Source organism: Plecotus auritus (genome assembly GCF_963455305.1).
Source record: "Plecotus auritus genome assembly, chromosome: 4".
In the NCBI taxonomy this organism is placed as follows: domain Eukaryota; kingdom Metazoa; phylum Chordata; class Mammalia; order Chiroptera; family Vespertilionidae; genus Plecotus; species Plecotus auritus.
The window spans coordinates 186673935-186688212 of NC_137775.1; the positions used below are offsets into that span (position 1 = coordinate 186673935).

General features: G+C 53.2%; 1 protein-coding gene across 2 annotated transcripts in view; it reads left to right on the forward strand.

Annotated features, from left to right (window-relative positions):
* The first annotated feature begins 7047 nt into the window (after window positions 1-7047).
* The window catches only part of EEPD1 (endonuclease/exonuclease/phosphatase family domain containing 1), a 74358-nt gene continuing 67127 nt past the window's right edge, over window positions 7048-14278 (forward strand). Inside the window, exons 1-2 of one of the 2 annotated variants that reach the window (XM_080666295.1) lie at window positions 7048-7477; window positions 7813-8814. In XM_080666295.1, coding sequence (XP_080522421.1) covers window positions 7937-8814 — 878 coding nt within the window. In that variant the 5' untranslated portion in view covers window positions 7048-7477; window positions 7813-7936. Of the gene's footprint in view, window positions 7478-7678; window positions 8815-14278 lie in introns of those variants that run through there. The other variant, XM_080666294.1, reaches the window with a different exon arrangement.

A 14278-nucleotide genomic window follows, 5' to 3' on the forward strand; every position in this document is an offset into this window, starting at 1 on the left:
TTTTATAGATGAGGAACCTGAGGCTCACGAGAGTTTAGTGTCTTGTCCTGGGGTTACGCACCTGTAAGTGGTAGAGCTGGTATTTGAGCCCAGGTCTCCCTGTCGCTCCACCCTATTCACATACAATTCCTGCAGCTGACAGACTTATTAGTCATGAATCCAGCACAGGGTGTGGATCTGAGGAAGGCAGCCAGGAGAATCAGGAACCTGGTGGAGGAGCCTTGGGGATGCCGATGGACAGGACCCCTACCCTTCCGAGGTCTGCTCTGCCCTTCATGTTCCCTCTGGAGAGCCCGACAGCTGGGCCAGGCCTGCCCTCCAGGAACAATGCAAAATGCGAAAGAATGAGCCCAAGTATGTCCCTTCTTCTCGCTTCCCAGGGGAAGTCCTATCCCCTCTGGGTCGCAGAGCACAGGTAAACTGCACAGAGGAGAACATCTAATTTTTTTTTAAATGGTAAACCATCTTATGTAAATTTTTTTCTTTATTGATTAAGGTATTTGCTAAGCGAAATAAGTCGGTCAGAGAGCATCTAATTTAACCAGCGAAGTGATGACACCAGCACAAAAGGGGAGCGGATAAATAGAAGTGCATGCTTGGAAGGTTCTTGAATATACATGAGGTGGGATAATCTCACGTGAAGGTTGATAGTGCTAGGTTAAGGATGTATGTGAACCCTAAAACAACCACTAAAATAATGATACAAGATTTACAGCGAATAAGCCACCAAGGAGATAAAGTAGAATCATAAACAGAAATCAGTTCACCAAAGAAGATACACAAATGGCCAGTAAGCACAGGACAAGATGCTCAGTGTCGTTAGTAATCAGAAAAATGCAGAGCAAACCCACAGTGAGAGACCTCTTCACACAGCAAGGATGGCTACAGGCAACAATGAGATACAGAGGCACGTTGGGGAGAATGTGGAGAAATAAGAACCCTCACACTCTGCTGGGGGTGTACTTGGGGCAGCCACTGTGTGGGAGGGTCTGGCAATACCTTCACAAAGTTAAGCAGAGTTGCCACATGACCCAGAACCTCCACTCCTAGGTATATATCCAGGAGAAAGGAAGCTTATGTTTACACTAAAACATGAATGCTCATAGCGGCATTATCTACACTAATAAAAGAGAAATATGCAAATTGGCCATCACTTTGCAACACCCACCAGCCAATCAGGAGTGAGTATGCAAATTAACCTGACAAAGATGGCGGTGGCCCTGCCCCCCAGCTGCTCCAGGCCTCTGGGCAGCACGCATGCAGGCGCAGAGTGGCTGGGCGGGGCGGGACACCTGCTACGAGGGGGAGGGCGGGGGCGGAGGGAGCTATAGGAGTGGCGCTACCGCTGGAGCGAAGACGGAAGGCAGCGGCCAGAGCAAAGGCCTGGGTCCCGGGTGCCGGAGGAAAACTGGTGCCGGCAGCCAGGGGAAGGAAGGCCTATTGCACGAATCTTCATGCAACAGGCCTCTAGTTCATAATAACAAACGATAGAAAGAATCCAAATGCCCATCAGCTGATGAGGGGGAAAGCCAGTGTGGCCCGTTCCCACAGTGGAGCCCACCCATGAAAAGGAGTGAAGTACTGATACGTGCTACAATGTGGGTGAACCGTGACCACGTGATGCTAAGTGAAAGAAGCTGATCACAAAGGCTCATATTCTATGATTCCATTTAGATGAAATGTCCAGAATAGGCAACTCTTGAGAGACAGAAGGTAGATTAGTACTAACTTGTTGGGCTGGGGAAGGGGTAGGAATGAGAGGATTTGAGGATATAGCTAAAAGGTATAAGGTTTGGGGCGGGGGATGATCCAATTTCCCATACTTCTGTGTCTTCTAAATTCCTCGTCCTCACCCCCTTGGACGGCATGTACTTTGGGGGATGCTCTCTAGGGCCTCGGAGGTTATTTCTTAAGGGAGTCACTCCTGGAAGTGGGGCTGTGAGGTCAGGGACTAGACTTATCAGACATTACGTTTCCCATTATTTAGGAGAAATGGGGCTTTAAAAGAACACCCATGGAAATGGCGAAAGGCCGAAAGAGAAGGTGACGAGCAGAAAGTGCATCATGAACTTGAACCTGGCATGAAGTCAACAGTGGGCACTGGGCTGCTGCCAGGTGAGCCTAACGTGGGAGGCAGGGCAGGTGAGATGCACCTGCTGTCCATAGGTGCACAGGGGCCTCACCCTGACACATGGCCTGGCTGGAGGCGCCTCCTCACCCCCACCCCCACCCCCAGAAGTGCAGGGGTCCAGGGCATTGCCTTGATTTACCCTAAAGTAGAAATAAGTTGCCTCACTCCCTCTTCTGACTCTGGGGGATCCTGTGCTAAGAGAAGTCTCCTGATTAGACATTCAGAAAACAAAGTCATAGCGCTTTGCCAAGAAGGATGTTTCAAAAACCCCCAATTTAATAAACAAGAAAGAATACACTGTTCTGTGAAGAAGTGGAAGCCTGAAACTAACTGGAAATGTTGCTTTTAAGAGGAAATGAATAAAACCAACAGGAGCCGGAGTTCCTAAGTGTGATGGTCATACTCGTATTACTTTAAAGATTAATGAATATTATTTTCTGTAATAATAATAATAATCCTGGAGGTTGGCGGGGGGAGGGTGACAACACAGCGCCTCTGATGGTAAATGCTCTCCATTTGGTCTTGTAAATGGAGCCTCCTCGTTCTGTTGGGACTTTGCTCCGACAATTTCCAGGCAAATGCTCCGTAAGAAACCAAGTGCCATTTGGAAAGGCATTTAGCGTGTCGGGGAGATGACAAAGGCCTTCAGTTGTCAGCCGTGAAATGAAACAAAACATCCGTCGGGAGACTATGAACTTTAAAGGAGGAATACGATGCAAAGGCACTCAGACCGGTACTGTCCAGGTTTCATTCCACTTCCCTGGGAGAAGGTCAAGTTCACTGACGGAGAAAGAATTTACACTCTGGGTTCCACGGGAGGGGTGAGTGGAAGAATCTGCTTTTTACTGGGGTTGGTCTCTATTGTGGGGGCTGATGCTAAGCCCGTTAGTAAAACCAGGACAGATGCAGGTTGGCACGTAAGAATGACTGGAAGCTATTTCTTCCTCCGCATCCATGTATCTAACCAGAAGAAATCGGCTCCTCTGCCTGTCTCAGCAGCGACTCCTTGGCAGGTAGGCTAACGCATCTTCAAACAGACAAATAGAACCTAAATGGGGATTCCCCGCCCCCCCCCCCACACACACACAATTCTTTGTATTTACTATATTGTCACGGAATTGTTTTTTATTTTTTATTTTATTTTATTTTATTTTATTATTTTATTTTTTAATTGTTTGAAGTATTACAAATAGTACATATGTCTCCTTTTTTTTTTCCCCATTGACCTTCCCCCGGCCTCCCCTTCCCCCCAGTACATGCCTTTACCTGCCCCCCCACGCCCCGCCCAGTGTCTTGTATCCATTGGTTATGCTTATATGCATGCGTACAAGTCCTTCGGTTGATCTCTTACAGCCCCCCCCCCCGCCCCGCAACCTCCCCTGCCTTCCTGCTGTAGTTTGACAGTCTGTTCAATGCTTCTTTGCCTCTGTATCTATTTTTTTCCCCATTTCATTCCTTTAAAAAATCTTGCCTCTGCAGACTAGAAATAAACATATAATAACAAAAAATGTTTGAGTCCCAATTTCCATGTCCAACAGTTCTGAGTTCCCGTTTCAATGTCAAACAGTTCCTTAAGTGTACATGTCAGCAATGATATCTGGATGGTGGGCACATGGTGGCAATGCAGGTCCGACCCTCTCTGGTTTGGTCCTAGGCAACCTGCTGTGACGCACAGCTGCTGACTGCTAGCGTGGCAAGGCGTTGTCAGCGTCTTCCATCTCTGGACTGTTTCTCCTCTTGTCTTCGTGGTTGGAGCAGACCTGTCAATTCCTCTCTGTTGCAGGAATCCACATGGTCTTGGAGTTGTTTTCTTTATCGGGGGGATCTCTGCCCTTCCCAGCTGCAAACTGTCTCACGGAATTGTTTTTTATTAACTCACTTTAAAAACTTCATTCTGGGGGAGGGAGCTTACACAATAGACAGATTGACTAGGCCTATATCTCTTAAAGAAATGGAATAAATATGAATAACCTTCCCAAACAGAAAGCACCAGGCCCAGATGGTTTTACCGGTGAATTCTACCAGACATTTAAGGAAGAAAATAATACCAATTCTTTACAATTTCTTCCAGAAGAGTGAAGGGGAAGGAATACTTCCTTAACTCATTCTACGAGACCAGCATTACCCTAATACCAAAACCAGACAAAAACAGTATATTACGTTATGCAAAGGAACATTTCTGTATAGTATGATGATGTCTGTTAAGTTTGGTATCATTTTGAGACCAATCACTCAGAGTTGAAAGAAGAAAGAATTGAATATTCAAAGTGTCGACGTTATAAGCTTTTTAAAAGTCAAAATTATCATTACTTTTCAAACCAGGACTACAAGGCCACTGGAGCATCCCACGGTTTTAATTGCTAATTAGGTAAATGTCGGTTGCTATATCCGTTGCAACACTGTGCTTCATAAAATATTTGGTTTTCATCCACAGTTGTGGGCTCACAGCTCCCCAAACACTTGGAATTTACGTGTTGAGAGTGACAAAGTGGTCTTTTATGTTAATGAGGTGACTCTTGGACCCCTGTGAGCTCCAGACTCAACTTCTTGGGCATCCTTTGCTCCCTATCAACCCCTCCTCTTCACCCTCAGTCACCTACTCCTCCCCAAAATAAACCCATCTCTTTTTTATTAGGCTCAGAGAGTGTTCCTTTTTACTTTTTGAAGATTTTCCCCAACTTTATTGAGGTAAATTGAAGTCTACTAAACCTCACATATTTAAAGTGTACAATTCTATCACTTTTGACATACATATACCCATGAAACCATGACCTTGCAAACATTTCCATCTCCACACCCCCCCACCCCCAAGTTTCCCGTGTCCCTTTTCATCCAAGCCTCCCTCCATCGCATCTCCAACCATCTGCTGATCTTCCTCTCTCTGCAGATTAGCTGGTATTTTCTGGAGTTTTGTATAAATGGAATCACACATAATGTTCTTCTCTTTCCTTTTGGCCTGCCTTCTTTCATTCAGTATGATTTGGAGATTCTTCAGTATTGTCTATATTAATAGCCTTCTTTATTGCTCAGTTGTACTCCATTGTATGGTTTTACCACAATTTGTGGTGGATTGGGGTTGTTTCTGGATCTTACCTCTAACAAGTAAGTCTCCTAGTCACGTACGAGTCTTTGAATTTCATGCTTTCCTTCCTCTTCGGTTACGTATCTAGGAATGGGATGGTTGGGTCGAAGGGCGAATGTATGTTTAACTTTTTAAGAAACTGCCAAACTGATTTCCAAAGTGGTTGTACCATCTTACACCCCCACTAACAACACATGAGGGTTTCAATTGCTCCGCAACCCTTGCTCTGGCATTTAAAATTTAACCCCATCATTGGTTTTGTTTGTTTTAATGCACCACAGCTGAGGTACCTCTTGGTTTCATTTCTACCAAGGGGTGCGCATGCTCAGCTTAACGGGGAATAAGACCAGATCATGCCTGCTGTGCCAGTGAAGTTAATAGTGGCCTTCTGACCCTCCAAAGCGTCCTGGTTTGGACATAAAATAAGTGGTTTCTCTACTTCTAACCCAACTAGCCATGACCCCAGGCTGCCCACCCACAGCCACAAAAGCTCAGCAAGGCATTCTGTTCCACAAAGACTTTTCCCTCCTCTAAAAGGGATTCTCCTGCTTTTCCTAAACAATTGTTTTCTTACTTCAACCTAATTACAGGCAGAAGGGAGGGGCACAATGTAGTGTAGCATGGGGAGGGGGCAAGTGGAAATTGATAGATGGAGCGGGTGGGAGCAGGTCCTGATGGCATCATTTGAGCTGGATGCAGCCATGCTTGAGAAAGGATCTACTCCCTAACTTTTCCACGCCAGAACCAGGAAACCCCCCGTTTTTGTCTGAGGTAGTGTGACTTGGATTTCTGTCACTTGCAATTAAGAGTCCCCACTAGAACACACAGTAGGGGACTGTACCTCAAAGGCAATCGCATTTTGCGAGCCTTAGCTGCCTCTCATTTCACACGTCTCCCTGAGAGTGACTGTTTCTGCTGACCTGGCCTGGGGACTTGAAAGCAGTGACGCTGGTTGGGGATGAGACCTCAGAGAGCATTAGACGACCAGGGTCAAAGTTTTTCACGGTCACCGCGCGGTTTGTTTGATTGAATACTCTAGTTCTGTGTGTCCAGTGTAAAGCAGCAGGATCTTTAATCTCTAACTCACTGTCATTTTGTGGTATGACCCCAAAACTTCTGAATTTGGGGAAGCAGCCTTCATTTCCAACTGGCATTTTCTTTCCAGTGGAAGAAAAGAGGCCGAAAGTGGGGGACAGAAGTTGAAAAGACCCCATCCCGTCCCCTCTCGAACATCCTCAGGTTTAACTGTAGAACTGAGGGAGGCTCCTGCCCCGCTGCCCTGACTCTGCCCCAAGCCCCAAAGAGAGGCCGGGTAGTGTGGGTCCCTGGGCGCCCCTCTCCTTTGTGGGGCTCCGCCTGCCAAAAGCAGCCGCCCAGGCCTCACCTCGGGGAAGAGACTAAACAGCCACCCAGCCGCACAGCCGCCCTCGGCCTAGGGTGGCAACCCCAAGTCAGGAACTCCGCCACTGCCCCCAGGTGACCCTTTGCAAAGGACAGGGCGTAGGCCACGCCCCCCAGGTCCCAAGTCCCACCTCCGCGCCCCCCGAGGCCCGCCCCTCCCGCCATAGCTCCGCCTCCGAGCTCCCGAGTTCCGTCTTTAACCGCACAGGCACTCGGCCCGCCCCCTCGCCCGTGGCCCCGCCCCCTCACTCCGCGCCCCTCCTCTCTCACTCCAGGGCCCCGCCCCCGCGCTCCGGGGTTCCGCGCTCCCCGGCCCCCGCCGCGCGCGCTGGCCCCGCCCCCACGTGCCCTGGGAGTCCCGGGGCGGAGTTGCCGCGCGGGGGGAGGCGTGGCCGTGGTGCCGGCGGAGGCGCGGGCGGCGGGGCCCGGACTTTGGCTTTGACACAGGCGGCGAGCGGGACCGGGGCGCTGGTGCGGGACGCTGGATGCGGTTCTGGCGGATCCTGCGTCCGACTGGAACGCGGGACTTTTTTCTGGGATCAACGCAGCTGCGGCGACGCCGCCAGCCCGGGTGCAGCCGCGAGACGGTGCAGCCGCGGGCGGCGGGCGGATTTCGCTGCCTTCGCTGCCTCCCCGCAGCCCTGCATCTCTGCCGGCTCTAGGAGAGCGACTCGGAGAGTTCCTCCCGCAGAAAGAGCCGGGACGCGCGGCCCGAGGCGGCGTGGGAGGGATCCCGTGGCCCGGCCCCGACCCGCACCCGCGCGGGCGCCAGGGCAGGAGGCAGGGCCCCAGCGCTGTCCGGGGCTGGGCTCCGGCCGTGGAGCCGCAGGTGGAAGAAGGACGCCCCAGGGGAGCGCCGAGAGGTGGGGCGCGGGGTAGGCGGCGGGTCTGGTGGGAGCCGAGGAACACCTCCGTGTCGCACTAGTGAGGACGGAATGCGGGCAGGAACAGGAGGTGTGGGCGGATGGGATAGGTCTCTTCCCAAGAGGAGAGACTTGTGGCCTTTTTGGGTCCCAATGTGATAAAACCGGACCTCTCCAGAGGAACGCCCACGGCGGCCAGCCTCCCCGCGGGTTCCGGGGCCAAGGGCAGCCGGCAGCCGGGACTCCTGGTGAAGAACTTCAGCTCTAGGTAGGGAGAGCGAGTGCGAATGGAGGAACCGGTTCCGTTGACTTGTGCTGATGCGTTTGTCTTCCAGGTGGCCAAGGGACAGCTACTTTTGGACGCCCTTCGGTGCCGGTCAGGTCTGCTGGGCTTCCTTCCCGGCCAGACCGTTCCTCTGCGGTGGGGAGGCCTCCGTGGGCCCCTGGGCCTGGCCGGTCATGGGCAGCACCCTGGGCTGCCACCGCTCCATTCCCCGGGACCCCTCGGACCTGTCCCACAGTCGCAAGTTCAGCGCCGCCTGCAACTTCAGCAACATCCTGGTGAACCAGGAGCGGCTGAACATCAACACGGCCACGGAGGAGGAGCTGATGACCCTGCCGGGGGTGACGCGCGCCGTGGCGCGCAGCATCGTGGAGTACCGCGAGACCATCGGCGGCTTCAAGAAGGTGGAGGACTTGGCCCTGGTCAGCGGCGTGGGCGCCACCAAGCTGGAGCAGGTCAAGTTCGAGATCTGCGTGAGCAGCAAGGGCAGCTCGGCGCAGCACTCTCCCAGCTCCACGCGGCGGGACCTGCTGGCGGAGCAGCAGCCCCACCACCTGCCCACCGCCATGCCCCTCACCCCGCGCGTCAACATCAACACGGCCACCCCGGCTCAGCTCCTGAGCGTCCGAGGCCTCACGGAGAAGATGGCCGCCAGCATCGTGGACTACCGCCGGGAGCACGGGCCCTTCCGCAGCGTGGAGGACCTGGTGAAGACGGGCGGCATCAACGCCGCCTTCCTGGACAGGATCCGGCACCAAGTGTTCGCAGAGCGGTCCAGGCCCCCGTCCACCCACACCAACGGGGGCCTGACCTTCACCGCCAAGCCTCACCCCAGCCCCACCTCCCTGAGCCTGCAGAGCGAGGACCTGGACCTGCCGCCCGGTGGGCCCCCTCAGATCATCTCCACGCGGCCTTCGGTGGAGATCTTCGGAGGCGCCAGGGACGGGCGGCCTGTGCTGAGGCTGGCCACGTGGAACTTGCAGGGCTGTTCCCTGGAGAAGGCCAACAACCCTGGGGTGCGAGAGGTGGTGTGCATGACGCTTCTGGAGAACAGGTGAGGACAGGAACCGCCACAGGTGTTGGGGTGCATGCAAGAGTGGACTTTTGGGGGTGGAGAGTAGGAAGAGGTCCAGGGTATTTAATCAGTGCCCTCCAGGCCCCAGCCAGTATTGTTACCCGTGGCTGAGGTCTCCTTCTGCTCCACAGCTTTCAGAATACAGCTGCCTGGGATTATGGTCCGTTTCATGAACGTGGTATAGCCGAGGCCAATTCATAGTTTGTGGGCGAGTGGAGATTGTCTTGGTGTTACTGCTTTGGAGAACGTTGTTTGACTCAAGTCTTCGTGGGTGTATACCCACAAGGCCCTCAGAGCCTGGGGACTATAGCTCAGTTTTGCATGTGAGAAAGAACTAGTCCGATTTTTTTTTTCTTTGTGAGCGGGAAAGTCATTTGTTTCCCTAAATAGGCCTATTTGTGTGCACAAAATCAGCTTAAACACCAGGTATTTGCAAACACATGCGTGGTGTATATTTACCAAAATGCCATGAATGAATCACCCTTCATTCTTTCTCCTTATTTAGCCTGAAGCTGGCTTTCAGGCCCACAGTGGCAGCCCCAAATGTCTGCAACCTCTTCTGTCCCGTAGCCAGCGGAGGTCACAGGGACGTGAGGTGAATAGTGGCCACATTTTCCCACTTGACCCGCAGGAGAGGCTGTGGGATGGGCTCTTATCACAGAGCTCGCATTATTCACAGCAGAGTTCTCTGTAGGAACTTCCGCTAAGCCCCCGTAAAACGAAACAATATTATTGTAGCAGTAACTCCTGCTGTTAATAAAATAGTGAACTGTATAATGCAATCAGCTTTGGGAAGGAAAGAGATGTTTTTATGGTCCCTTTCAGGTCAGAACTCCTCCGGAGGTGGTGGCTGCTGGTGGGGGCTCGCTGCTTTCCTTTGCCCTGGGTTGTGGATGAGGCTGGCCCCGTAACCGTTTGGTGACACGAAGTGAGTTGGGGGTGGGGGATGGGAATCAGCGCACGGTGACAGAGTGTCAGGATACACGGGTGAGGAGAAAGCAGGTCACAGCTTCTCGCTGGCCCGGTCCCAGGGGCACTCTCATCACTGAGGATGGAGGGACCGTGCGCAGGCTCAGAGACCTGGACCCCCGAGCCTTCTTCCTGCGCCGCCCTGTTCTTTGCTTTGCAGCACGACTCGCTCCTTTTGCAAAATCATCTTGTGCACAGGTGAGAGCCGGACTCGGTCCTGGGAAATACTTATCCGGAATGGCTTGTTGTCATCCATAGCAGCACGGATGTGTGTATGGGACGGGAGGAGAGGAGGGAGGGTGGCAGTTCATTTCCCATCAAGAGTTTCCTGAAGGCTCATGTTGGGGGTGGGTGTGTGTGTGGGGGGGTGAATCAGGATCTGAAGTCCCCCCAGTGAGAATGACAGCCTGGCAGCTCTGGCTCGTTTACCATGACAGTGATTTTTCAACTGTGGTCTCCAGACCAGCACTGACATCGTGACTGACTGGAAATCCTGGGTTCCTGTGTTTTCTCGTGCGCTCCGGCCGGTTCTGGCTCACACTCAGTCCTGGGTTCCTGTGTTTTCTCGTGCGCTCCGGCCGGTTCTGGCGCACACTCAGTCCTGGGTTCCTGTGTTTTCTCGTGCGCTCCGGCCGGTTCTGGTGCACGCTCAGTCCTGGGTTCCTGTGTTTTCTCGTGCGCTCCGGCCTGTTCTGGCGCACACTCAGTCCTGGGTTTCTGTGTTTTCTCGTGCGCTCCGGCCGGTTCTGGCTCACACTCAGTCCTGGGTTCCTGTGTTTTCTCGTGCACTCCGGCCGGTTCTGGTGCACACTCAGTCCTGGGTTCCTGTGTTTTCTCGTGCGCTCCGGCCGGTTCTGGCTCACACTCAGTCCTGGGTTCCTGTGTTTTCTCGTGCGCTCCGGCAGGTTCTGGTGCACGCTCAGTCCTGGGTTCCTGTGTTTTCTCGTGCGCTCTGGCCGGTTCTGGTGCACACTCAGTCCTGGGTTCCTGTGTTTTCTCGTGCGCTCCGGCCGGTTCTGGCTCACACTCAGTCCTGGGTTCCTGTGTTTTCTCGTGCGCTCCGGCCGGTTCTGGTGCACGCTCAGTCCTGGGTTCCTGTGTTTTCTCGTGCGCTCTGGCCGGTTCTGGTGCACACTCAGTCCTGGGTTCCTGTGTTTTCTCGTGCGCTCCGGCCGGTTCTGGCGCACGCTCAGTCCTGGGTTCCTGTGTTTTCTCGTGCGCTCCGGCCGGTTCTGGCGCACACTCAGTCCTGGGTTTCTGTGTTTTCTCGTGCGCTCCGGCCGGTTCTGGTGCACACTCAGTCCTGGGTTCCTGTGTTTTCTCGTGCACTCTGGCCGGTTCTGGCGCACACTCAGTCCTGGGTTCCTGTGTTTTCTCGTGCGCTCCGGCCGGTTCTGGCTCACACTCAGTCCTGGGTTCCTGTGTTTTCTCGTGCACTCCGGCCGGTTCTGGTGCACACTCAGTCCTGGGTTCCTGTGTTTTCTCGTGCGCTCCGGCCGGTTCTGGCTCACACTCAGTCCTGGGTTCCTGTGTTTTCTCGTGCGCTCCGGCAGGTTCTGGTGCACGCTCAGTCCTGGGTTCCTGTGTTTTCTCGTGCGCTCTGGCCGGTTCTGGTGCACACTCAGTCCTGGGTTCCTGTGTTTTCTCGTGCGCTCCGGCCGGTTCTGGCTCACACTCAGTCCTGGGTTCCTGTGTTTTCTCGTGCGCTCCGGCCGGTTCTGGTGCACGCTCAGTCCTGGGTTCCTGTGTTTTCTCGTGCGCTCTGGCCGGTTCTGGTGCACACTCAGTCCTGGGTTCCTGTGTTTTCTCGTGCGCTCCGGCCGGTTCTGGCGCACGCTCAGTCCTGGGTTCCTGTGTTTTCTCGTGCGCTCCGGCCGGTTCTGGCGCACACTCAGTCCTGGGTTTCTGTGTTTTCTCGTGCGCTCCGGCCGGTTCTGGTGCACACTCAGTCCTGGGTTCCTGTGTTTTCTCGTGCACTCTGGCCGGTTCTGGCGCACACTCAGTCCTGGGTTCCTGTGTTTTCTCGTGCGCTCGGCCGGTTCTGGTGCACGCTCAGTCCTGGGTTCCTGTGTTTTCTCGTGCGCTCTGGCTGGTTCTGGCGCACACTCAAGGCTGATTCCCGTTGTACTGTGTGCCCCGGTGGCGTGCTCTGTATAGCGCCTTCCTGGTGCTGGCTTTTCTGACAAGCCCGGTGAATCCACCCAGAGCTTTCTCGGTACTGGTTTTCTTTATTATTATCTTTGATTGTTGTGATCATCCCTGTATTTATTCAGCCATATGATCGTCTTTGGTCAGAGTGTGTAGGGGTTATTCAGCTTCTAGAATAGATGAATGTCAGGGTAAAAAATGGGGGGAGCGCAGGGGACAGCCCGCTGGCCTCAGAGGGGCCTCCTCCCCGCAGCACAGACCCGGGCAGCCCGGGGCACGTGAGGAGGAGCGTCAGCAGCTCTTGTCCGCGTGGCCACATCTCTCATTTCTCACGCCTGCCACACCTGTTGTCCTGTGGGGAGGTGTTCCTTTTGTCTCTTCACAATGTGTTCAGTGTTCCGGGCTCGCCAAGCACCTTGTTAGGGTCTGGTAAACATGAGGTCATCGTTTTAGGGCCTGTGTGACTGTCCCAGGGCACCGAGAGAGGGCTGACTGGGACCGCCAATCACGTGTCATCAAACCAGCGACGCACATTCTGCTCGAGCTGATTCACAGAAATCCCTCGCATTCCAGTGGATCCTCTTCTTAGTAAGAGGAAATAGGGTCAGTGTGAGCAAGGGTGGCTGCAGGTAGGTTTCCGGGCAATGCTTTTTTCATACATGTGTACATACAAGGGTCACCTGACTTCTGGATGGACTCTCCTGGGTTCCTGCAACTTCCCCGTTCATCCGACTTCCCCAGTCATTCCGAGAGGAAGGCAAGGCTTGCTTTGATTAACGCTCTCCGTCTCTGGGCGAGGAAACTAAAAGCAAAGCAGGCCCGTGATGAGCTCATCAGTGACTCAGCTGGGGCTCGGACCCAGACCTTCTGACGGTAGACCTGTGATCTTTGCATGCATGCCGTGTTTGGTAAGCAAGTCACCTTTATCCACCTCTTGTTCAGGCATCCTACACTCTGCCTGTTCAAGGACACGCGGCAAAGTGTGTGCCAGTCACATTTTCTTACATTAAGTCCATTGTAGATACATTTACAACAAACAAACAAACAGAAAACACCCTGGCTCCACCTCTTCTGCGTTAAATTGGTGACATTCCTTAACCTCTCCAGGTCTCAGTTTTCCCATCTGTTAAATGGAGTTCAAGAAAAAATGAGGCACTTCTTTTGCGAAGGAAATAGCTAACCCCTTCTTCTCCTTTCCGTGGGTTTGCTTTAGGAGGCATTTCCTTAGATTAAAGGCACCCAGGTGGGACTCCACAGCGCTAGAGCCTTCCTTGCCCTGAGGTGCTGCCCCTGGGGTGGACCAGCGGGTGGGAGCTCCAAGGAACCGCTTTGCGGGCAAAGGCTGAGGGCAGGACAGCAGAGAGCTAGAGACTCACAGTCACCAGGAGCCTTCAGGGACACGTGACCCAGAACTGACAGGTTTCCTCAGATTCCGCTGCCAGGCCTGTCTTAGGCAATGCTTTTCCTTGTTCAGTATTTATGGAGCAAGACTGAAAGAGGAATGCTTCTGCCAAATACCCTTGCAGAAATTTGGTGACAGCCAACTTATGGAATGAAGATTGTTCAATTTTTTTTTTTTTCCTGAGGAGTTGTTCTATTTTGAAAGAATGCGCCCGGGGAAATGGACAGATAATCTCCAAAAGAAATAAAGAGGTTTAATGTTCCTCCTACCCAGATCCCCATGGCCTCCCTCAGAAGGCGCCGTGGCGAAGTCCTGAGCTTGACAAGGGTCTAAACGTGTGTTCTGGCCACGTGTCTGCCTGTGGTATCAGAGGACGAGGGGAATGCGAGCCTGGCGACGCGTCCCGATTGCGAAACGAGGTTTTCGTTTATCCGACTTGATCACTGGGATCCCTATAGACACAACTCATCTTGTCGCTTGATTCATTCATTGAGAAGCCGCGTATGGAATGGCTGCTGTGGACACGCGCTTGCTAAATTCCCGAGTCAGCGTGGCCCTGCTGCGGACCAGAGTGAAGTGCACGCGAATCAGCTGGCACCCCCCAGCCTCCGAACCGGCTGGGAAACTCGGATGTATTTATTTATTTATTTATTTTCAGAAAGCCACTGAGTGTGACTGAAAGCTGTGGCTGGATTTTCCCCAGATGAATATGGGGCTCCTTCATCCTAGGCCAGTGGTCGGCAAACCGCGGCTAGTGAGCCACATGCAGCTCTTTGGCCCCTTGAGTGTGCCTCTTCCACAGAATACCACGGCCTGGGCGAGTCTATTTTGAAGAAGTGGCGTTTAGAAGAAATTTAAGTTTAAAAAATTTGGCTCTCCAAAGAAATTCCAATCGTTGTACTGTTGATATTTGGCTCTGTTGAC